Here is a 24,906-nt window from a genome sequence, read left to right as displayed (position 1 = left end):
AATAAAAAAAAAAATGGTGGTTTCCTTGGAGGAACAGGGAGGTAGGACTATGAACACCATGTGGGCATTTTTTCTCAGTTACAGCATTTCAGAACTACAAAAGCAACCTGGAGACCACAGAGGGACCACCCCCATCCCACCACCCATCTCTGCTCTACCAAAGCCCAGGTGAGCAGTATAGGGCCTTGGGGAGAAGGTGGCTGAGATTTGGACAAGAAGTGTAAGCCAATCTGTTGCCAGGGCTTCTCTGACTTTCTTCTTGGCATTTCAGGGCACTGAGCAGCACCCAGGGGCGCGCTGGGGTGTCCCCTGGCCTGCCCGTTCCTGCGGGGGAGGCGACGGGTGTCCAGGCGCAGGCAGTGCGGGCGGTCGCAGCAAGCCCGAGACCCTCCTCCACGGAGCACTGACCCTCGTCGCAGGCTTCCTTCGCTCCGTGGCCGCGTCTGCATCCCGGGGAGGGGCTGCCCTGATGGGGACGAACGCAGCGCGCTCCTTCAGCAGAAAGCAGCCAGCGGGCCTCGGAGCCCCGGGTCTGCAGCCCCTGGAGGGGAGCCCAAAGCTGAGCGCCCCGGGGGTCCCAGCTCAGGGGCCCGAGAACCTGGGGACAGCTGCACGCGCTTACACCGGAGCGCGGGTTCCTGGGGTTCCGCCGAGTCCAGGAGGTGCCAGAGCCTGTGCGGGGCTGCTGTCACTCGCCATTGGCGACACCTGTTTTATGCGGCACTTAGTGCCCAGATGGCTTGGTTTCAGAGATGATGACTCCAGGTTAACCGCTGAGAGACTTAACCTTTAGATTTGTTGGTTTAAATATTGGCTTTAGAGCTTCGTGTATTTGCTTTTAATTTTATTTTCATTTAAGTGTAGCTCTTTTGTTTTCCAGTAACTTAATTTTATAGTCCTCAGTTACATTTTTAAATCTTACTTTTTCAAGTTTGTTTTCAGTTATTTGTAATTACTTCATTTTGAGGGATACATACTTGTGAATCAAAGAACTTTAGAATGGTTTACTTCTAATTATTTCTTATGAGACTTGGATTATTTATTTTTCATAGTCTATTTCATTTGTAGTTTTGAGTTAATTTTTGTTTTTGTCTGTTTGATTTTGAGGTTATTTGATTCTGAGTTATTTGCAGCATGACTTTTTAGTTATTGTAGTTTTGAGTTATTTTTACACTTACTTAGTTTTGAATTATTTAGCTTTTGGTTGCTTATTTTTAAAGTTATTTCCAGGTATTTAATATTTCTTTTCAGAATAGGTTGAATAGGCTTCAACCTATTTAGCTTTTGAGTTATCTTCAGAGTTATTGATTATCAGTTATCTACTTTTTTGCTTATTACTTTTTTCCTGTTCTTTATTTTTTACTTACTTAGTTTTAAGGTATATTTATTTTCAGAATTGCTTTGTTTTGGGATTACAATTTTCCTTGATATCTGCGGAGGATTGATTCCAGATTTCCTGTGCATACCCAAATCTGTGGATGCTCAAGTTCCTTATGAAAAATAGTGTAGTTTTGCATATATCCCATGCATATCCTCCTATATACTTTAAATCATCTCTAGATTATGTATAATACTCAACACAATATAAATGCTATATAAATAGTGGTTATGCTGTACTGTTCAGAGAATAATGGCAATAAGAATTCTGTGAATGTTTAGTCCAGACACAATTTGAAATGTTTTCTCTCTGCAATTGGCTGACTCCTCAGAGGAATATGGAATATGGAAGGTCAACTGTACTATCTATCAGTCAAGTTCCAACAACTGACAGAGACACCATACTGATTATTTCAACACATTATTAAATATAAAGAATTATTACCCTGCTATTGAGGTGCAAAAAGGAAATATTGATGTATCATGAAGATTTCAATTGTAAGAAGCAGCTATAGCTCCAAGAGCTAAGAGCAAAGGACAGATGTTGGAATTATCAAAATCCAGAGTTTGTGGAGGTGGCTCATGGCTGGCACTAGTCCTCTGAGGAGGTGCTAATTATGGCACAGGTGGCTCAGGACTCAGGGTCTGAGGTCCTGGAGTTGCATGCAGAGCTCCACGGGGGAGCATGGCTAGCAGAAAAGGGCAAGGAGTTAGTTATATGATTGTTGGAAAAATGACCACCTTGATCCACTGGTGCTGCCGGAGCTCGATGTGGCACTCAGAGTAGAGATGCTACTAGGGGAAGGTTGGCAGTATACTGAAGGGGTTCACTCCCTTCCTCTCCCCCACCCTTCAAAGCAGAGAAGAGAAGGGTGGGCTGAAAGCTGGGAAATCAGAGCTTGCAGCCAGCATTCTTGCAGTTACCTAGTTTTGGATAAGCTTTGGATTTAGTTTGTTTCATAATAATTAGGGATGGTTTGATTTTAAGTTTTCCCTGGACACAGGATCTAGCTGAGTATTCAGTCCTCCAATTGTTTCTGGAATGGAGTGGGTCAACTAATTGAGAGCAGTGTCTCTTGGGAGTCTCAAGAAAACTACTTTAGAAATCAAGAAAACAAAAATAATATCTCTCTTTGTTCTTAAAGAAACCCTTTGAGTAGGTGATTAAGAGAGAGAAAGAAAAGATTAAGGGACGGCTTGTTTAGGAAGGGGCTCCTTGGAATAATTGTCCATCTAAGGTTCTACTTTGAACTTTTCAGAAAGTGAAACAATGTTGTGGGTCCATATGCTACTGCCCTCTAACAACAAAACATCTTTCCTGATGATAGAGTATGTTTCAAAAAATCAGAAAATTAATAATTTGTGATTGCTCAGAGGGGGATGGGATCAAACCCTCCCCACTGAGAATGCCACATATGGAACAAGAGGTTATGAAAAAAAGTATTAGTCATGAAATAAGGCTTTCAGGGCGGGGCGGGGGCAGCACAGGTTCCCAAGCTAAAGGGATCGGTGAGTAGTTTGGGCTCTGAATTTTATTGTGGTCAGCACTGAGCCTAGGTGGGGATGCCATGAACAGGCTGGGATTTGTGTGACTTCAACTTGCTCAGTGGATCTAAGCTCTTTGTTGAATCTATAAAAATGTTCATACTTGATTGCACTGGCAAAGGACAAAGTACCAGAACCTCCCTGACTTCCCAGGAGGCGACTTTCAGCAGATCACACATAATAGATGGGAGACAAGAGGAGCCTTTGCAGTCCCAGTCATTGTTGGATGTCCCCGGCGCTGTCCCCAGGTGCTCTACCCACTCTTTCCTTCCAGTGTACATGTGTCCTCTTCTCCAGGGCCTTGCCCACAGTAGCCACCCAGAGATAGTTGCTGATTGGATTACGGTTGAGGGACATTTTATTTTATTTTATTTTATTTTGTGGTAAAACCCTCTGAAAGTACGAAGGGAAAAAAAAAGAAAAAGACAACTCTTCTGTGGGTAAAACTTCTGTCATGGTTTCACTTGTTTGGATAAGGAGAAATTCAGAAAAATGAGATGCAAGTTTCCTAAAACTTTTGCAAGAATTGTTCATATCCTTCATGATTTTATAATATGGCCTATTGTTCCCTAGAGGAAATCTGGTAACATGCTTTAGCTGAAGTGGTTGGACTAAAGGAAGCCCTGATTCTGTACAATTTGGTGTTCTGAGTGTACACTAAATTCTAACTGTGCATTGTGCAATATTTAGAGCAAAGAGAAATCATCCAAAATAGCATTTCCAGAGTGTTTTTCAGAATTGGCAAGAAAATGCAAGAGATCAGCCAGTTGCGGTGGCGCACGCCTGTAATCCCAGAGGCTCAGGAGGCTGAGGCAAGGGGATCAGCGCAAGTTCAAAACCAGCCTCAACAATGGCAAGGCACCAAGCAACTCAGCAAGACCCTGTCTCTACATAAAATACAAAATAGGGTTGGGGATGTGGCTCAGTGGTTGAGTGCCCCTGAGCTCAATCCCCTGTACCAAAAAACAAAACAAAACAAAACAACAATGCAAGAGATCAGCAATCTTCTCCCTTAAGCTGTTGCATGAGAACAACAACAACAACAACAACATCTGTCTAGGCTCAGAGAAATCTTATAGGAAAGAAGACTGCATACTTTTTCTTTTCTTGTCCTTTGTGGTACTGGCAATTGAACCCAGGCCTCACACATACTAGGCAAAGTTCTCCACAACTGAGCTACACCACAAGCCCTAGTTTTTTTTTTTTTAACCCAATCATTTCTCAAACTTTTTCACTGCAGAACTCATTCCTTTGTATAATACCACCTGCCCTGTGTATTACTAAGCTGCTCTAACAAAAAGACCCAATGACATAATGACTTAAACAATGTTTCTATTTCATGCAGCATCAATTTCTTTATCAGTGTGGTTAAAACTCTGTCACAGCCATATCTATGTCCACAAGTGGGGAAATAGACGAATGGACCACATGTCCGGTACTTTATGACTCAACTCAGAAGTGGCACACATCACATTCTCTCACATTCATTGGTAAAAACTTAGTCATACGGTCACTTCTAGCTTCAAGGAGGAGTGGGAATTGTAGTTCCTAATGAGAGACCATTTCCATCTTATTTCTTATAGCTACATGTATTAATATGTGCAGTAGTCGCCCCACCAGCCTGCAGCACAGCAGGGGCTAGAATCTAGAGGCTCCAACTCTTAGTGCAGAGCTCTCATCACCACATTAGCATCTCTGTGCTTGGCCAACATGTGTGTGAAGTCCTTCTCTACAATAGCTCCCTGTCATCGTGAGGTTGGAAAGGTTTTTTAAAATTTATTTTTTATTAGTTCTAATCAGTTACACATGACAACAGAAAGCTTTTCCACTCATTGTACAAAATTGGAGCACAACTTTTCATTCCTCTGGTTGTACACGATATAGAGTCGCACCATATGTGCAGTAATACATGTACTTAGGGTAATGTTGTTCCTCTCGTTCCACCAACTTTCCTACTGCCATACCTCCTCCTTCCCAGTTCCAAGATTATTCTTTAAAATATGAGCCGGCAAGGTGGTGCACACCTGTAATTCCAACTACTTCAGAGGTAGAGGCAGGAAGATTGGAAGTTCCATATCAACCTCAGCAATTTAGCAAGGCCCTAAAAAACTTAGCCAGACCCTGTCTGAAAACAAAACAAAACAAAACAAACAAACAAACAAACAAACAAAGTGCTAGGAATGTAGCTCAAATAACCCCTGGGTTCAATTTTCAGTACCAAATAAATAAATAAAACATGTCTCTGTATAAAATGTTCATGATTTTATTTTTTAATTCTTTCATTTGACAAATCTGTAATTATTTTGTTTTTCAAAGGACAGAATGTCCTTTAAAAATTTGGGGATGTAGCTCATCCCAAATTACTGGGATGCAGCTCACTGGTAGAGTCTCAGCTACTGGGAAGACTGAGGCAGGAGGATCCTTTGAGCCCAGGAGTTCAAGGCCAACCTGGGCAACATAGTGAGACCCCCATCTCAAAAAAGAAAAAAAGAAAAGCTGTTTATTTTAAAGAACAACTTTGAAACTGGGAGCATCTTTTCAGGCAAGACACAAAATTTAGGATCCCAAAAGGAAAATGTTAATAATTAGACTGCATTGTCACAAAAATATTTGTATAAAACATTTTTAAAGTGGATAGATTCAAGTTTCAAATCATATAACAAAGGATCGATTTTCATGCTGTACAAAGAACTTCTAAAAATTATTACGGACAATTGAACAGGAAAGAAACATAGTTCACAAGAAAACAAATGCATGTAACCAACAAATATATAAAAAGCAGTTTGCACTCATAGATGATAGAAAAATACAAATTAAAATGAGACTTTTTATAAAACCCATTAGAATATTATATATTTAAATATTTAACAGTACTGAGTATTGACAAGAATATAGGAGAACAGATACTTTCATGCCATGTTGAGAGGAATATAAATCAATATTGGATTTGGGAGATTTGATTTATAATAACTATCTAAACTTAAATTGTGCCTATCCCTTGATCCTGCAATTCCATTGTTATAAATTTATCCTACTTATTCATGCAAATGGGCAAATATATATGTACACATACACACACACACACACCCCTACACATACATATCTATGTACATATACATAGATATGTATACATAATTTTCCAGGTTTTTAATGTATAGGTTTTGGGTAGACATAATTTTCATTTTTATTTTTAGGATTAATTCTTTTTTGTCAACTTCTTCTTTCTCCCTTCCTCCCTCCCCTGATCCCTTTCCATACTTTATTGGTCTTCCTTCTATTTTTGTATTTATTTTTGAATTGGTACCTTATAGTTATATATAAAATTGGAATGCATTGTGATATATTCATACATGTACATAGCATAATTTGGTTAATTTATTATTAGTGTCACACATTTTCTGGGTTTTTATAATTATTTCCACACAGAGGAGTATGACTGCTATTTAATTTTTTAAGAAACTGTTGAATTATTTTTCAGAGTGGGTATATCATTTTTCATTTCCATTTTTTGTGAGTGATCCATTTTTATGCACTCTTAACCAAATGTAGTATTCTCATTATTTCTAATTTTAAATATATTTTATATTATCTATTTTACCCACACTTTTTCTTTTAATCACCTAAAATCCAACACATAGATTAATTAAGTTTCATTCTTAGGGTTTCATATTCTCACTAGTCCACAGGGTGGACTCACTCTGCCATTTTTACAGTTGTATAATAACACAAATCTACCACTATGATATTTCTCACTATTTTTTATTTTAGCCATTCTACCAGCTATGTAGTGATATCTCACTGTGGCTTTAAATTATATTTTCCTCAAATGATTAATTATGTTGAATAACTTTTTATGTACTTATTTGGCACTTGTTCTCTCTCTCTCTCTCTCTCTTTTTTTTTTTTTTTTTTTGCAGTGTCAGAGCCTCACATGTGTATTAGGCAAGTGCTCTACCACTGAGCAACATACTCAGTTCAAGGAAAAAGAATTTTTCTTTCAAGCCATTTGTAGGGATTTGGAGGATGGAATGGAATCCAAGATGTCAACCTAGATCTGTGTGACTACAAAATCTAGATGCTGCAGGAATGCTGCAGGGTGGACTCACTCTGCCATGTGCTCCAAATTTAGTATAATTTTTCAAAATAAGGTTATTACGCTTACTTATTTCAGTTAAGATTATTCTTTAAAAATTATGATTAAGCAAAAATATATAGCTAGTTATATATGGCAAATATATAGTTAAGTTTACCTTTACCATAGTTAAAGGAAACTGAGTCATCTTGCCTGTTATTCAGTATCCCAATTCACATGCTGACTTGAACAATACAAGGACCCCTGGAGAAAATGGTTACATTTATGTGGTTACTTCATTCTAGATAGCAACATTTCTGTCTTGGGAAAAGAACTAGCCTCAAGGCATTTCTGATTGAATGTTTTCCAGTTATAGTCTTTAAACCAGCATGCCCCAGAATTGCTCTTTCCACATGATGGCCTTTGTGGTAGATGGCAGATTTCCCTGAGGCCTCACAAAATAACAGGCTTTCACAATGCCACCGGCTGACAGCCAGACCCAGCACAATCTTGTGTGATTGTGGGGCTAAAGTCATTCCACCTTTGTGCAATAAAGACTGCTGAAACCAGCTGCATTCCCATAAGGGTAGAGGAAAATGCCCCCCCCCCACCACCACCACTTTTTTGCCATTCCAAAGCTACCCTGAAGCACATACATGAATCTTGCTTTCTCAGACCATCAGGAGGGGAAAGGACACGAGCTATTAGAAAGCATGTGCATTTTGTAGTCACACAGATCTAGGTTGACATCTTGGATCTGTGCCTTGAACAAGTTACTCTGGTTGAACTCTGGGTTCTTTATTTGTGAAGTTCCAGAAAAATCACAGTTATCTCCAAGAGAGTATTGAGCATGAGCACTTGCTTATTCATTGATTAGACATTCATTGTTATTTAACTTGTACTAGGTCCTGTTTTAGGGGTTGAAAGATACAGCCTTGGATAGACAAACCCCTGTTCTCATGAAATTTACATTCCTAGAAACAGTAACACAGACCAAACATAAATAAGAAAATTTAAAAATAAATTAAATAAATAAAAATAAACCAGTAATGTAACTGAGAGTTTCTACCATTTCTTTGTTTTCTCCTTAGTAAAACTTACCTGCTAAAGTACATAGAACCTCATTTTTGCAGGCACCCTACGTAAGCCAGTAGCCCTTGGAAAGGAGCTCAAGTTTCCAATTTCTGGGTCCTAATGTGATGTTTCTAGAAATATTTGCATATTAGCAGCAGCCCAAGGCTTTAGGTCAGAATTTTACTGGTGGACTTGACTTTTCTGGGGGACTCAGGGTCTGTGTTGTCAGTAGGGAGTGGTGGTTAGGGGGCAGGTGACATGCCCAGCCTGTACCTGAGAACATTTTGTTTCTGAATGTCCTGTTAAAGTTGTGGCTGGCATCCAGAGCCTCTGCTCGGGTCATGATCAATTCATTAGGATTTGTGGATTGCAAGAATTAACTCTGATCCTGCCCTTCAAAAATAAAACATGAATTGTCAAGAGAGACCAGGGTGTTGAATGTTGTCACTCCAACCTGAGCCTTATAGGAATACCTAAGTGGGGGGGCAGTTTCCAGTCCTGCAGGCTGGTTCCAGTCCAGGGCTGTGTTCCCCAATAGACAGATTAATGTACTGCTCAATGTACTGGAAAATCAGGGCCCAAACACACACATAAAGTTTATTTGTGAAACTTTATTTTGAGATTTAGAACCAGAAAATCCTGAAATATGGTGTTCTAATACCAACTTTTATAGATGTTTTCTGTCATATTATATTTGATTTTCATGTAGGCCATAAACTTTGAGAATTCAGGACCTCTAAATGTTTTGAACTTGCCAAGCCCTACACCACCTGGGAACTTTCCTTCATCTCAGCTCTTAGAATTAATACACAAAGTCTTTCCTAAATTCAGGGTCCAGGTCAGAGAGTAGAGGGTGCATTCTGTTTCTTACCCTCATGCCGAGCACCATCTGGCTGTTCTTCCTGCTTAAATCTTGATGTCTGAGCCACACAATCTCATATTTAATCGTGCCCAATAAGCAGGAGTGTGATATAATAATTAATATCCTTGATTTATTAGGAAAAGTCTGTGGGAGAAGGAGGTCTCTTGGACAACTGAGCAATTTATTTTACTTGAGGAAGTTTCCTCTCAGATACAGAAATGTCCTGTTTTCCTGTTGTGGTCTTTACCCCTGTCCTGCTTTCTGTTGCTGTGGTAGAAGGCACAAATAAGGGTCAATGTGTGGGAACAGGAGTGTTTTGACTCAAGATCCACTTGGCTTCCTGAGTCTGCTGGGTTGCACCAGGTTCCCTAGGGTGAAGACCCAAGATGATTGCCAGGGACAAGGTGCCCATTCATTGGTCTTTGGCCCTTCCTTGGCTGGCCAATGAGAAAGGACATTTGTGAGGTGGGGACTGTCTGTCCCCATGAGTACCAGGCTCTTGAGAGAAGGCCTTCTCCTTCTCACATCCGTCCATATTGACTAAGTTGGTGGGTCTGACTCCATACCAGAGGGTAAGAGCAATTCTATTAAGTTCCAGGCTTGGGGGGCGGGAGATGACTGCCCAGCCTTAGCTGGGATGTGCCCAGTTTTTTTCCTGTCTGTCATAGTATAGAATTTGTTATGGGCAAAACCCAGGGGAAGGCAGAACTGGTCGAAGCAGACAAGCCTCAGAATTTTTTCTCAATTCTCCAGAACTCCAAGAGAGAAAGAATTGTTCCTTCTGGCCAAAAAGCCTAGTGCCATCTTGAATTTTCCTAATTCACTTGTGGGAGGATGCCTACTGAGAAAAAGGTTAAGGTCAGTGAATGGGAGGGCTTGTCCACAGATGGAGTCAGATTTGATAAAGGACAAGGGATTAAATCACTTCTCAGCCTGACCAGGTACAGCAAAGGAATCAGCATGTGCAGAAGCAGCTTGGGAAAAATTAAGTAGAGGTTTGACCTCAGACTTGAGTTTAAAATTGGCTCTGCCACTTGATTCAGTTCAACAAAGATGGTTGGGTATGTGCTACTGGCCACACACTGGGTGGTTCATGAGATAAAAGATGAGTGTGGTGTGGCCATTGTCTGTAGATTTGGGGATATCATAGCTATGGGGATATCTTGCCAGGCAATTGAGGGTTTCAAGTGAGGTAAAGAGAAAATAGTCTGGGAAAGTTATAAGAAATCTCATTTTTGAAAGGTACTTTCTGAGAGGAGCGCCTGGATCTGCCTGATCTTTGCCAAGCCCAATCCTATTTGTCCCAGAGAGTGCTGCCTCTGAAGCTTCCTGGTGGTTTTCACCTGTAGAAGCGGTGGTCAGAGTGGGGTGGGCAGGGGTAGGGGATTAGAAGTCAGAGCAGCCCCTCATGGATTAGAGGACACAGGTCGCCGATATGGAGATGTTCTGGCTTTTTAATCAAGCCTCATGCTTGATTCTGATTCTTTTTTTAAATTTTTTTTTTTTTGAGAGAGAGAGAGAGAGAGAGAGAGAGAGAGAGAGAGAGAGAGAGAGAATTTACTTTTTAGTTTTCGGCAGACACAACATCTTTGTTTGTTTGTGGTGCTGAGGATCGAGTGCGCTACCGCTTGAGCCACATCCCCAGCCCTTGATTCTGATTCTTGATTTACTCCTCTGGACTGTTAGGAGTAAGGCTTGTTCTGTCTTGACTGGTTGGGGTCAGAATATCCTAGCAGAATATGGCCAAAGGAACACAGTGGTGCCAGCTTGGCTAATGGAGCTGAGCAGTAGAAAGAAATCAAACCCTGCAGCTTCATCAGTGGCCCTCTGTTGTCACCCTTCCTTACATCTTGAGAAGTCTCAAGGAGAGACACCAGTCTTGCTTCTTGTCCTTTTTAAGGTGGTTGCAGGGACAAACTCTCTACTATCTGCTCACCAAGTCAGAGGATCAGTACTCCAGGTACTTGGCTGAGGTCAGGAGTGATGTGTTTTAGAGATCAGGAGTATTCAATTGGGAAAACTTCTTGGGGAGGGAGACTCATCCTAAAAATGCAGTGGAAGGATGTTTTGCTTTACCAGTTGCTTGAAGGTATGAGTGAATGTGCGTATGCACGTGTGTTTGTGTATGGGTGTGGCAAGCCTAGGAATACTGACATCTGTTTCAGGCTGAGTGAAAACTTTCAGACAATTCTAGGAGCCAGACAGAGTTGAGTAGATTTATGATTCTACCATTTATCATTAGGCTTTATCATGCAAAATTGCCAATATTTTACTATTTCAAACTTTAAGAGTAGCAATTTCAAGCCACTTAACCAATTGTTGTGTGATATGAAGCCAGCATTTCAACCTCTTTGAGTCTGAGGGTCTCTTATAAAGTAGAGTACAAAGCGGGAGTATGGGAGGATGAAATAAAGTCAGATGATATGCCAAAGTGTTCACCAATTTCAAAGTGTTCTTGTGTACCTTAGCAGATTGGGAAACAGAGTCTGAAGGTCAGTGGTGGATGGTTTACCGGTTTGGAAGTTGTAACAGAGATTTCTCTGAGATCATTTCTTTTATCTCTATTTCTTTATCTCTAAAGTGTGGGTCAGTTTTCTTCCTTCAGGGAGCTCTTGTTAAGGTGAAAATAAATGATGTGTAAACACTCCTCACATGGTATCTGGCTTCTGTGAGGATCTAATAAATACTTCCCTCTTCCTTTCCTGCAGTCTTACCCTTTGAAAAACCGGGACAGTGAATAGATGATTTCTGAGGTCACTTTGGCTCTGGATGTGAAGATTTTGTGCACTGTTCTGACTTTTCCTGCTGGAGCAGTTGGCACCAGTTTGGCAACCTCTTCCCCCATAGAGCTCTGTCTCTTGCTAGTCCCAAAGGGGATCCTGTCCTTGTATTTCACAAGATTATGCTATTGCTATTGAAATTCCAGCAGGTCAAAGTGGAATTTCTCTTATATTTTCAACAGGAAAATGAGAGATCATACTCTGGCCCCTTAAGATCCCAAGCACATCATGATCATCTCCTTATGAATTTAAAAGGGGAATGAACTCATGCCTGTGTACAGTTTGCCAGGAAGATCAGGCCAGTGTGGTGATTTTGGTTTCAAATTGTACTTTTGCTCTCATTTGCTTGTTATCCTTGGATAGAAATTACTGAATCTCTCTAATTGTTGGATTTCTCTTGTGACAACCGAGTTCTATCTCCTAGCATTATGGGTAAAATGAGAAAAGAGTAGAGGAAATGGACAGGGGAGAGGAAGGAGGGAAAGGCGAAATACTGGGGAATGATATTGGCCAAATTATATTGCTATACTATGTGAATGAACATACATGTAATAACAAAACCCAACATATGTACAATTCTAATGCACCAGTAAAAGAAAATGATGGGGAGAAGGGAAATGGATATGTAAAAGTAGTCCAAAAATATTTGTTTGCTTCTCTTCTCTCACTTACTGTAGAGCACTTTATATGTTCATAAAATACTTTTTCATGCTTTCTACCAACTGGTTTTCATAACAATATTGTGAAATAGGCTAGGTAAGAATTAATACCCCACATTTATAGACAAAGCGCATGAAGTCTGAAAGGTGGGTAGAAGAAGTAAGACACCCAGAGAGTGAGGAGGAGCCTGGGGGAGAAGCCAGGTCTCCTGCTTCATAATTTGCAGGCCAGGTCTTTCCACACTATCCTCTGTCATCCCCACTCCATGGGGAAGAATACTAAAGGGAAGGTATGTGAGTGCAATGCTTTCCCTCCTGGGCTACGTTGAAGAACTGTCTGTTATTGGGATCCAGAGGACCTGAGTTTGACTTTCAGATCCTCTGTGTTTAATTCTGGGATCTTGGGCAAGTCACTTAACCTCTCGTTTTCCTCACTCCAAAATGGACTCAGTCATAACTGACATTTATTGAGCACTGACATGTACCAAACCAACGTTCTAGGTCATTAAATCCTCCAACAAACTTGAAAGATTATAACACATTAAGGGTAAGAACAAATACTTGTCACCTAGGTACTAAGATTGTAGAGTCTGTGCTTCTTATTCTACCCCATACTGTCTCTCAAGATGGTTGTGAGAATTAAGAGAGACATTACATGAGGTAGGGACTTTACAGGTAATATTTTCCACAGGCAAAGGATTATAAGCAGTCCTAGGATTTAGCTTTATGACCCATGTAAGTTTTTCTTTATAGGTATGATTAAGTCTTAGATTAATCCTTAGTTTCATTTAATAATGTTTTCCCCATAGAAACAGACGTTTTTGGAAATCAAAGCATAACAATTCTTTATCTAAACAAAGAATACAAATAGTTTTGTAATTTTTTTTGAAAATGAGGCATCTTTACATTGACTTTCAGTAGTTATCAACTGCTCATTTTTCATCTAGAATTGGGTTGGAATGCAGCCTTCTTCAATCAGACTCTTCTCTCAGCATCAGAAACGTCCTGATGTCCTCATTCCTTTCTTTTCCCTTTTCTGCACCTCTACCTTATGCCACCCTCAGAGGACCCAGACTGATTACATCTGTAACTGGAGAAAGCTGTCCATAACACTGAAGTGTTGGAGACAGATCGTGTTCCCTTGGGTTAGGAGAACAGGATCTCAATTTTTCAGAGAAGGGGCGGAGTCAGAGAATTGTCTTTGCATTTCCTCCAAGCACTTGGGGTAGACCACCAACCCACCTTTTATCTTTAGGTGCCACAACTAGTTTGCACATTCTGGACTCTCTCCTCCTGTCTCCCTACGGAAAATAACAGAGCCGCACAGATATTTCTTTCCTCATTTCTGCGGAACACAAGCATAAAGCCAAAGTTCTGAGTTTTATTGGTCAAGTTGTAAGAAGAGAGGGCAGGCATGCCAAATAGTGGGAAAGCTTAAAGACACATGAAATCTTAAGTTCAGAACAAGCACCTCCTGAAACATACAGGGGGCTTTGCTGGTCTCTTCTTGGCTTCTCCTCTAATTCACTTCTTTCTTCTAACCTTGGGACATACCAACCTTGAGCTACCTCTCATTTTGTTTCGGGCACTTTCCCAAGTCCTCCAAATTCAGTAGAGGGCGATCAAGGCACACACAGATGAGAAAAGGAGTATTGAAGGAGACTTATGACCCCTAAGGAGCGGCAAGGGTCTCTGTGGTTCTTGTTTGTCACTGTCCCTCTCCTTCTCCTATCTGTCTGCCAGTCTCATTCTCAATTCTGACTTTACTTATAAAATTATAATAGAACCTGATATTTGATAAATAATGCATCAGATCAAAAGAGAGGGAAATGTTAATTTAGTTAAAGGAGCTTAAATAGTTGGTCTTCAAATGGGCGAAAAAATCATTGAATATCTGGGATCACAGCTTACATCAAGACAAAACCAGAGATGAAGTAGAGAAGGAAACTTTCAATATATCAAATGATAGGAAAAATAGAAGAAAATCAAATATTTACCCAATCCCAACTTTGATAAGGGCTATTTAACACCTGGAAACAAAGAAAACTATAGAATTGTCTATGTAAAAACTGAACCTTCTGTATAAATAGAAATTAGGGTAAACAGAAGGATAATCTAACACCGGAGAAAACAGTCCCAGCATGTATGGCAAAGTGTTGATACAAAGAGCTCACACATGTTGATTCTGTAAACATTATATTCATGATAAATTGAGTAACAAAGCTATCTGAAAAAGGAAATTAAATTAGGAAATAGACCAGGCATTGTGGCGTATGCCGGTAAATCCCAGCAGATCTGGAGGTTGGGAGTAGGCAGGAGGATCACAGGTTCAAGCCAGCTTCAACAACTTAGTGAGGCACTAAGCAACTTAGAGAGATTCTGTCTCAAAATAAAAAATAAAGAGGACTGGGGCTGTTGCTCCATGTTTAAGCGCCCCTGGGTTCAATCTCCGGTACCAAAAAAAAAAAAAAAAATTAGGAAATAGGATTTTAATAAAATGTACAACTCATTAATGACTCAAGGATACAAAATATAGCAGTGAGATACCATTTCTTTTGCTCACTAAACTAACAACAAGAAAAAAGTGTTTTTCGTGATAATATTCAAAGCTGGTCCTTTTATATACATGCTGACATGCTACTGGATAGCAGAGTGACATCCTCAAGTATGGGAATGTATATCAAGATACTTGAAAAAATGTTCATCATTCTTGGTCCAGTAACTTCTAGAAATATGTTATATTGGGATAATAATTGGAGGAAAAGTCATATACCTATGGGTGTTTAAAAATATAATTTTAAAATGATATGTAATATTATTTGTTACAGAATATAAAATGACATTTTAAATGAATTTAAACAGAAAGTTCCCCAAAATAGAATGACCAAGTATATTTTTGTCAAGTCAAATCCATTGATGGATTAGCATTCAGAAAGGGTGGTTATAAAAACTATAAAATGATAAAACAAATATAGAAGAGTAAATTTCTGTGTAAAGTATAACTTCTACTATTTAAAAATAAACAGGGAGGGGCTAGGGATATAGCTCAGTTGGTAGAATATTTGCCTTGCATGCACAGGGCCTTGGGTTCAATCCCCAGCACCGTGCGCGCGCGCGCACACACACACACACACACACACACAAATAAAATAAAATAAAATAATAAAAATAAACAGAAATTCTTGGTATTAGAAATTATTTTCTTTTCTGCAATTTCTAAAAAGCTTATGCAACACATATACACATGCATATATGTGTACTCACAATATAAATATATATATAAGCACACATACATACATATATGATACAGATGAAAAATGAGTTGGTTGTGCCACATGAAGAGGGCAGCATAGTGCCCCAGGTAAAAGGGTGTAGAAGTGGTATTCCAGATACCATGCAAATCTGATGTAAGATTGCCAATCAGGGTCTTTCCTACATTTTTCACAGAGAAGCAATTTATTCTAAAAACAAATCTTATTCTGAAGCTTCATGTAGTATAGGAGAGCCCAGCAAACTCATGAAAAACAGTGAGTCTTTGGAGTAAAACAAGGACATGGAGTACATTTCATTTAGAATCAGGTCTTTGTAACTCACCACCTTATCTCACAGAGGATTTTAGTGACACTTCTGATCCAGGATCCTAGAACCTATTTCCTACCCAGCCATTCTTTCTTTTAACTTCTTGTTTAGAGAAAAATGGAGAGACAAAGACCCCGGCCACCAGATGTGGCATCTAAGATCATCCAATGATGATCTCCCAGACTCTAGGAGGGGTCCAAAGTCCATAAGGGGCCTGAATAGGGCCCTCTTCTGGGAGAGGGCTATGGAGGGTTGATTCTGGGACCCAAAGGCCCTTGGACACCTATCCCACTTGAGCTCTCTGCTAGGGCTCCCAGAGTACACATTTTAATACACTCCACCGTCCCTCCTTCCTTTTCTCTTTTTTCTTTTTCTCTTTCTTTCTCTTCCCCTCTCTAATTCTCTCTTTTTCTTTCTTTTGTTATAAAAATATTTATTTGGTTTCTGCTCTGTGTTTGCAAAATATTAGACTTGCCCGATGGTGTCTGTTTAATGGAAAAACAGGTGAGCAAATTAGGAATTATAGTAGAGTGCAAAAAGGGTAATAATAGAGGTAAGACAGGAAACTGGGGGAACAGAGGAGGAACAACCAACCCAGATGGGAGAGGGAGGACAGGAGGACTTCCTGAAGGAAGTGACATACAAACTGTGTCCTGAAGGCTGAGTAGGGTTTGGGAAGTGAGGAGGGATAGGTATGTGGCCCAGGCAAAGGATCAGTGGATGTCCTCATAGGACAACACATCTCTGGTTGTCTGATTAGTTCAAGGTGAGGCTCTGTGTATACATGTACCAAATGGCCAAACATATGACCCAGGAGAGGGGAAGAGGAAGAAAGAGAAGTGTGGGGAGAAAGAAGAAGGAATAGTCACAGAAAATGAGAGAAAAGGAAGGAGAAAAGAAGAAGAAGAAGAAGGGAGACAAGGAGAGAGAAGTTGGTTGAGTGGAGTGGACAGATCTGAGTCATCATTCTTGGAAAACTCAAGAGTGGTGATTGGCCAGCTGCCTCTTGGAGCATTCCCTGTACCTGGTCCTGTGCTCAGATATGGGGAATTTGAAGAGAGTCATCCCTGCCATCATGAACTCACACTCCTGCTGAGGAAAGGAAACTTCGTACAGGGAATAATGCTAAGCATTGCAAATTTGGGGATAGAAAGAGATCAAGGTAGGTTCAAATAGTCAAGAAAATCTTGACAGTTCTTGGAGTGGACCCTGCTGAGATGGTTTAAGTGCTACACATTCCCGACTGGGGGTGCTATCGTGGGGACTGCCTCTCCCACGGCTGACAGTGTCCATGTTGATTTCAGGACTCAGGATGCTGTTGCTGCAAGCCCTTCTACTGCTATTAGGCCTGCTTAGTCATGCCCAGGATGTTACCACTGAAGGGCCAGGAGCCCTGCTTCCCATGCCCAAGGGGGCCTGTGCAGGTTGGATGGCAGGCATCCCAGGGCATCCTGGTCATAATGGAACCCCAGGCCGTGATGGAAGAGATGGCACCCCTGGTGAGAAGGGTGAGAAGGGAGATGCAGGTAAGAACAAGGTTTTTTGTTTCCTCCATCAATCCTGGGTAGAGGAGGGCCTCCAGGGCTACATGAGAGCACTGGTTATTACTTAAGGCCTAGACATAGGAAACATGCAGCACTTTTTTCTTATGTGACCATTAAGCAGCCTGGAATGGATTTTGAGTTGGACGTCCAGGGGAGAGACAAAGTGGTACCTTTAAATCCAAATTTCCTTGACTCCGTTCCACTTGCATCTCCTTCCTTGTCCCTTTTCCCATCCTCACCCTCACTCTTATTCCCCAGATGTTCACTTTTCCTATTCTTTTCTCATTCATTCCTGTTTCTTCCAGCAGCATTCTTCCAGCAGTATTCAACTGCATACTCTCCAATGTTCTCCACAAGTTTCGGAGAACTCTTGGTTTTGTTAAGAGGATAACTCTAACGTAGAAGACTCTGTTACGGGTTACTACAAGAAAGCCAAACTGAATGTAAACAAGTGTCCAAAGTGTGGAACACAGAGAAAACATGCTCAATGAAGATCTGGATTAATATGAAATTTCTTTGAGAAGGCAGGATTTGAGTCAGACCTTGAAAGATGTGTAGGCGGAATAGAGGATAGAGGGCATCATGGACAGAGCAGATAGAGGGCAAAACTGTAATTGGTTGAGCCAGTATACTAAGGGTTAAAAGGTAGAGAGTCTATGATGGAAACTTATAGGAGATAAGGTTGGAGATTTATTTGTGAGAACCCGCTGGGCTCTGGGGTATGTACAAAGAGGAGGTGACATTTCTCCTTGTTCTGTCAGGCAGGCTGTGGGTGGAGGTCCCAGGGACAGTGGTTTTAGCTGGACAAAACCTAGACAAGAGCTCCATTTCCTGTGGTCACTGAAATTGTCTCATTCTCTAGGTCTTGTTGGTCCTAAGGGTGACACTGGTGAAATTGGAGTGACTGGGGCTGAAGGTCCCCGAGGCTTTCCAGGAATCCCAGGCAGGAAAGGAGAACCTGGAGAAGGTGCTTATGTATACCGGTCAGCATTCAGTGTGGGACTGGAAACCAAGGACACCATCCCCAATGTTCCCATTCGTTTTACCAAGATCTTCTACAATCAGCAAAACCACTATGATGGCACCACTGGCAAATTCCACTGCAACATTCCTGGGCTGTACTACTTCTCCTACCATATCACAGTCTACCTGAAGGATGTGAAGGTCAGCCTCTTCAAGAAGGACAAAGCTACGCTCTTCACCTATGACCAGTACCAGGACAAGAATGTGGACCAGGCCTCTGGCTCTGTGCTCCTTCATCTGGAGGTGGGCGATCAAGTCTGGCTTCAGGTGTATGGGGATGGAGAACATAATGGAGTCTATGCTGACAATGTTAATGACTCTACCTTCACAGGATTTCTTCTCTACCATGACACCAACTGATCACTACTCACTCTGAGCCTCCACCAGACCCAACAGTCAAAAAGTCAATTAAAGAACCGTCAACATCTTTCAGCATAGCAAAGAGATTGATTTTATTGTTCAGTATGAGAATTTTAAACATTATTGGTCCATTTACTCATTAGTTAATTAATTAGGATAGGATTTGGTTATGTGGAGAGAATGAGGTGGAATTAATTTTCACAAAAGTCATGTACTGTTGTTTCTAGTCTTGAAGATGATATGATTCCTGGCCTCCAGGATCTCTTATGTAGTAGTAATAATAGAATAATAATAACAAGTACTGAGGGAGTATCACCCTGTAATGACTGCCAAGAAGTAGGTGACAATGCTATTTTGTGCCCACTGTGTCTCCTGACATTCATGCCAATCCTATAAAGTATACAGGAAAGACACTAATCTCCTCTTTTTACAGTTGGGGTCCTGAGGTTGAGAATTAAGTGGCAGAGTTAAAAATCAAACCCAGAGCCTTGGACTTTTCTTACCAGACTGTTTTCCCTTGTAGAAGAACATGGCCTCTTTGGAGTGTTGGTTTGGGTCTGTTTCCCACCTCACCTAAGGATCTCTGAATTCCTCTTCATCAGGTCAAATCTACTCCCAGCAGAGCTCCCTCAGAGAAGGTGGTTGGTTCTATGGTAGGTCCCATCCCAGCGGGACCACACAATGGCTTCTGAACTGCTCTGTACTTGTTCTTCTCTGTCTCTCCTCATGCTCTTCTTTCCACCTAAGAAAACTGCTTCCATCTCCAAATGTTGAATTCTTCCCTGTTCCTCAAGTCCACCTGGATAGGAGCTTCTCTAATGTGACCTCTGTTTCTTGCAAACTTTCCTTGCACACAGTACTTTCTGTGTCCCTCTGTTTTACTATCAATGAGTGTCCTGGATGTGGGAGGCATCATCACTCAAACTAGGGGCAACTGCCTGGTGAGGGCTTCCTTCACCCATGAATCCCTTGCAGGTCCTTGATAAATGCCTGATGAAGACTGATCTCTTGAATCTCATATGTACCCAGAATTAATTCCACCTCATTCTCTTCATATAACCAAAGCTTCATCATCTGTAGAAATATCTTTAATTTAGGAATTCCCTGGTTTTAAGCACCAAATCCTTACTCAAATAGATAGCTTAAACCTTTCCCATCAGAGAAAGGGTGATTATACTTTACAGAACTTAAAGATTTCTCCTTCAAAAAGATAACTTGAACCTGAAATGCAAAATGCAGGGAGGAATTTGGAAACCATTCTTTCTATGGATACTGTCAAGGCTGGGGATGACTTGGGCCTCCTGAATTTATTCTTTTTATTTTTTATTTTATTTTTTAAGAAATACAGGTGGTTGATGGTGGTTTTAGGAAAAGTAATCATAGCGTGTGTATTAATATAGGAATGGAAAACCCATTTTTGCCTACAGTTTTAAGTTCTGGATGATTCCCTTTTATATGTATGTTGTTTTTCATTAAGTGGTTATTTTGAAAAAAATAAGACAAAAAATAAGACAAAGCTTTGTTTTTTAAAGTACTTGCATATCATTATTTTCTACAAATAAAATTGTTATCTAACATTAAAAGTAAAAGCACTTGCTGCATGTGAAGTGTGTTTTTATTTCTGGAGGAAGGAATGTGGTTTAAAAAGGGATGAACTTTGGGTTAGTTAGGACACAATATTGTGAATAACAGAAAACCCAAACCCAAACTAACACAAGGAAAATTAAAAAAAAAAAAAGTTTTTCTTTTTTGGATAGAAAATACCAGAGCTATCCTGTTTTAGATAAGGAAGCAATTGTCCCTTTTTTATCTGTTCTTTCTCTGTACCTTCTATAGTGAGGCTTCACTCTCAGGAGCTGCAGAGTATAGTTTGAGGCTCTGCCTCACACGTCAAGAAGGAATTAGCAGGGTTGAGGATGTAGACCAGTAGTAGTGTGCTTGACTAGCATGCTCAAGGCCTTGGGTTTAATCCCCAATACTGCTAAAAATGCACAACCAAACCCCAAAACCATAGCCTGCCCAGTTCTTGTAGCTTCACATCACACCATTCAGCCAAATGGATAGTGTCATTTCTGGTGGTTCCCAAAGAGAAGAGAACACTCTTTTCCAAAAGTCTCAGCAAGTATGTACTTGTATCTCATCAGCTCTGGCCAGGTTTGTGGGCCCATCTCTGACTAATCACCAGAGTCAGGAGCACTGACTATGCTCAATGACAAGTTTAATTATGGCTCAGGAAAGGGGTATTTAGACATATTTTCCCTAAAGCAAAATCTGGACACTATTACCACAAGTGGGAGAATGGATGATGGATATAAATCAATGCCTGTCCACACAAACTATTAATGTTATATTTGAATTTTCTTTGGCTTCTTAGAGAGATATTGAAGGCAAATTACTGTCAGTTTTCTCTAAAATTTCAACAAGTAGCTAATGTCTAGTCATGCTTATAGTCCCATATCTGGCTAGGGTGAGACCCTCACAGAACTAGACGTGGTACTATGCTCACACGAAGTTCTCTGGGGCACAGTCCTTTCCTTTAGGAAGCAGAAGCACAGAGAAGATCAATCTATAAAACACCTCCAGAGAGAAACTGTGACGGTGATTTTAGGATTGATGCTCTTGTGGTGTTTTTAAGTATAATTGTATATTTATCTATTTCTCTTCAGTTCTGACAGCCTTTGCTTGATGTTTTTAGGAGCTCTGTTGTTAGGTACATACATATTTAGTCTTATGTCTTTTTGGTGAATTTAGTCTTTTATCACTATATAGATCTTCATCTATGATAATTTTACCTGTTCTGAAGTCTATTTTGTCTAAAATCACCATAGGAACTCAATTCTCTCTCTTTTTTAATATTTATTTTTCAGTTTTCGGTGGACACAACATCTTTATTTTTATGTGGTGCTGAGGATCAAACCCAGCGCCCCACTCATGCCAGGCGAGTGCGTTACCACTTGAGCCACATCCCCAGCCCCTCAATTCTCATTTGATTAGTATTTGGATATCATAACTTATTCCATCATGTTACTTTATTTATTTATTTTTAAATATTTATTTTTTAGTTTTAGGTGGACACAACATTTTTATTTTATTTTATTTATTTTTTATGTGATGCTGAGGATCAAATCCAGTGCCTCACGCATGCCAGGCACTTGAGCCACATCCCTAGTCCATGTTACTTTAAATATATTTGTATCATTAGATTCAAAATGTGTTTCTTTTAGATTGTGTATAATTGGGTCTTTTTAAAAAAATTAAACATGAAAATCACTTTCTTTTAATTGGCATTTAGAAAATTTATGTTTAATAAAATTGTGGTCATGGTTGGATTTAAGGGGATCATTTATTTGTTTTCTGTTTGGCACTTTTAATTATTCTTCTTAACCACTTTAGATTATTTGAATATTTCATAGTATTTAATCTTTATTAATTAATTAGCTTTTTGGCTACGACTCCGGTGCTTTTTAGTGGTTTCTCTAGAAATCGTAATGTACACTTTTTACAGTACATGTAGAGTTAATATTTTACCACTTTGAGCAAGCTATAGAAATCTTATAACTATATAGTTTCCTTTATCCTTTTTCCTTTATGTTATAGCTGCTATATATATATTACAGCTATATGGTCACATATATTTTAAATAAAGGGAAAAACACTTAATTCAGATATTTATTATCTCTTTTGTCTTTTATATATACTGTAAGTTCCATATTTCCCTCTGAGGTAGTTTTTCCTTAACCTGAAGAATTTTATTTAGCATTAGAGCAAGTCTATTGGTGATGAATTCCCTCAGAATTCCTTCATTTGAGAATGCCTTTATTTTGTTTGAATACACTAAGGATATTTTCTCTGGATATAGAATTCTTATTGACAATACTTCCATTCCAGCACTTTAGTTTACTTTATTGTTTTCTTCCAATACTTTAAAGATGTTATCTCACTATCTTTCATGGTTTTATGAGAAACCTGTGGTAATAGTTGCCCTTATATGTAATTTACCATTTTTTCTTCTTGCTGCTTTTAAGGTGTTTTCTTTACCTTTGGTTTTCAACAGTTTGATTATGTTGTGTTTACATGTTTTCTTTGATTTTAACCTATTTGGGGTACATTGAACTTCTTGAATCTGTAAATATATGTCTCTTAACAAATTGAAACATTTTCTGCCATTGTTTTTTCAAATATATTTTCTGAGTCTTCTTTCTGGAATTTCAATGACATGAATGTTAGATCAATAGGTCTCTAAGGCTTTTTTTTTTTTTTTTACTTTTTTCTAGTCTTTCCTTTTCAGTTCTTTTTATTACATAATTTCTATTGATGTAGTTTTAACAGACTTCCCTCTTATCGATACTCTGCTATTGAGCTCATCTAGCAAATGGTTCATTTCAGATATTGTTATCTCTCAGTTTAAAAATTTTCATTTGGTTGCAAGTGTATATTGTATGTTCTTTTGAGAACACTGATACTTCCATTTATTTCAAGAATGTGCATCTAGGGGCTGGGATTGTGGCTCAGTGGTAGAACGCTCGCCTAGCACTGGTGGGACCCAGGTTCGATCCTCAGCACTACATAAAAATAAAGGCATTGTGTTGTGTCCATCTACACCTAAATAAATAAATAAATATTTTTTTTTTAAAAAAAGAATGTTTATCTTTACCTCATGGCTATAATAGGTATTTTTAAAGACTATCTGGCTATAATAGGTATTCAAAAGACTAGTTCTAACTTGGGTCATATCAGAGTTGGCATCCTTAACATTGGTAATAGGTTTCTTCTGCATTGAGGAATTTTGGATGGTATCCTGAATATTTTGAATATTGTGATGTAAGACTCTAGGTTCTCTTAAAATTTTCTGGTGAAAGTTGATTTATTGTATTATATTTTATTTTTGAGTATGTGAAAGCAGACAAGTGATTCAGGTTCAGACTTAAGTTATGTTTCGCCTTCCACAGGTGGGTATTCCAAAGTCAGTCCAGTTTTTGAGCCTCTGCTATGCTGTTTGGGTCTATATGTCCCATGCACCTCTCAGAGTTTAGTCTGAGACTTATAATCTCAGCTTCATTGTGTCTGTTCCACATGTGTGCAACAGAGAATTGAGACTGGGACTTGTGAAGGTTCCTATGCAAAATTAGAAGATATCATTTTCCAACTTTCTCCTCTGGCATTTCCCTATGGTCTCCATTCCCCGGTGACCCTCCCTTTCCTGGTTCTTCCGGCCAGGAAACTGGGATTCTTTTAGAATTTTACTCCCTGTGACTAAGGGTCCTGCATGATTGTGCTGTTCTGTGTGACTGGGGATGTTTGAGGGGTAAAGCACTGAAAGTAAAAGATGTAACAGAAACTGTCTTGTGTTCTTTGAATAGCATGACCCCATTTACTGATTTTTCTGGCCAGGGACAAATGGATTTTCTTTGGGAGTTTTAGATAAGATGTAAATGCTCTTCCTATGACAATATTACCCATTGGCTAGGGCTGGCTTCAGGGCACGTCTGGAAGAGAAGACTGAAGAAAACATGTTAGGAAAATCAGGAATTTCTCTTACTCTTTTTGTCACCTTTCCTGGTCTTCCAGTTGAGCAAGAGGTGATATCCCCTGGAGTTTTTCCTGACAGTGCCTACTACATAATTCCAGAACTTGGCCTGCCCTTCAGGTTAAATCCAGGAGATAAAGAAGACATAAACACTCCATGAAAAATCTCCCTGTGACTATGGGTTATTATTCAAGTATTGACTTTAGTCCTGCATCTGCCTGCTGTTGTTACTTTTCAGTATCCTTAGGTATTTCTTTTTCTTTTTCTCAACAATGTTAGTTATAATCAGTGGGAAAGATTGTAGCTGGCTAACTTTAGCTTGACTAGTATTAGACATCCCACATCCCAGGATAGTCTTGAAGAAAGAAAAAGAAAAGGAATTGAAGGATGGCAGGCGCCCCAGGAATCAAATAATTTACCTTGAACTTAATGGATGTCAAAGAAAATAAATCCAATCTTGAGATAGACCATTGTCAAAAACATGGAAGGTACCAAAAATTCTAT

The 24,906-nt window shown here is 39.6% G+C and overlaps 1 protein-coding gene across 3 annotated transcripts; it reads left to right on the top strand.

Annotated features, from left to right (window-relative positions):
* Positions 1 to 9,439: 9,439 nt before the first annotated feature.
* Adipoq (adiponectin, C1Q and collagen domain containing) lies at positions 9,440 to 20,201 on the top strand. 3 transcript variants are annotated; one of them, XM_026389335.2, is made up of 3 exons: positions 9,440 to 9,502; positions 17,253 to 17,474; positions 18,355 to 20,201. In XM_026389335.2, the coding sequence occupies exons 2-3, from the start codon at positions 17,261 to 17,263 to the stop codon at positions 18,873 to 18,875; spliced, it is 735 nt and encodes a 244-aa protein (XP_026245120.1). In that variant the 5' UTR covers positions 9,440 to 9,502; positions 17,253 to 17,260; the 3' UTR covers positions 18,876 to 20,201. The 3 variants fall into 3 exon arrangements, with proteins under 3 accessions (XP_026245120.1, XP_026245121.1, XP_026245122.1); XM_026389336.2 differs by lacking the exon at positions 9,440 to 9,502 and adding an exon at positions 9,724 to 9,788; XM_026389337.2 differs by lacking the exon at positions 9,440 to 9,502 and adding an exon at positions 9,852 to 9,871.
* Positions 20,202 to 24,906: the final 4,705 nt, after the last annotated feature.

Source organism: Urocitellus parryii, chromosome 2 (genome assembly GCF_045843805.1).
Source record: "Urocitellus parryii isolate mUroPar1 chromosome 2, mUroPar1.hap1, whole genome shotgun sequence".
Taxonomy (NCBI): Eukaryota; Metazoa; Chordata; class Mammalia; order Rodentia; family Sciuridae; genus Urocitellus; species Urocitellus parryii.
This window is presented reverse-complemented; position numbering and strand designations above follow the sequence as displayed.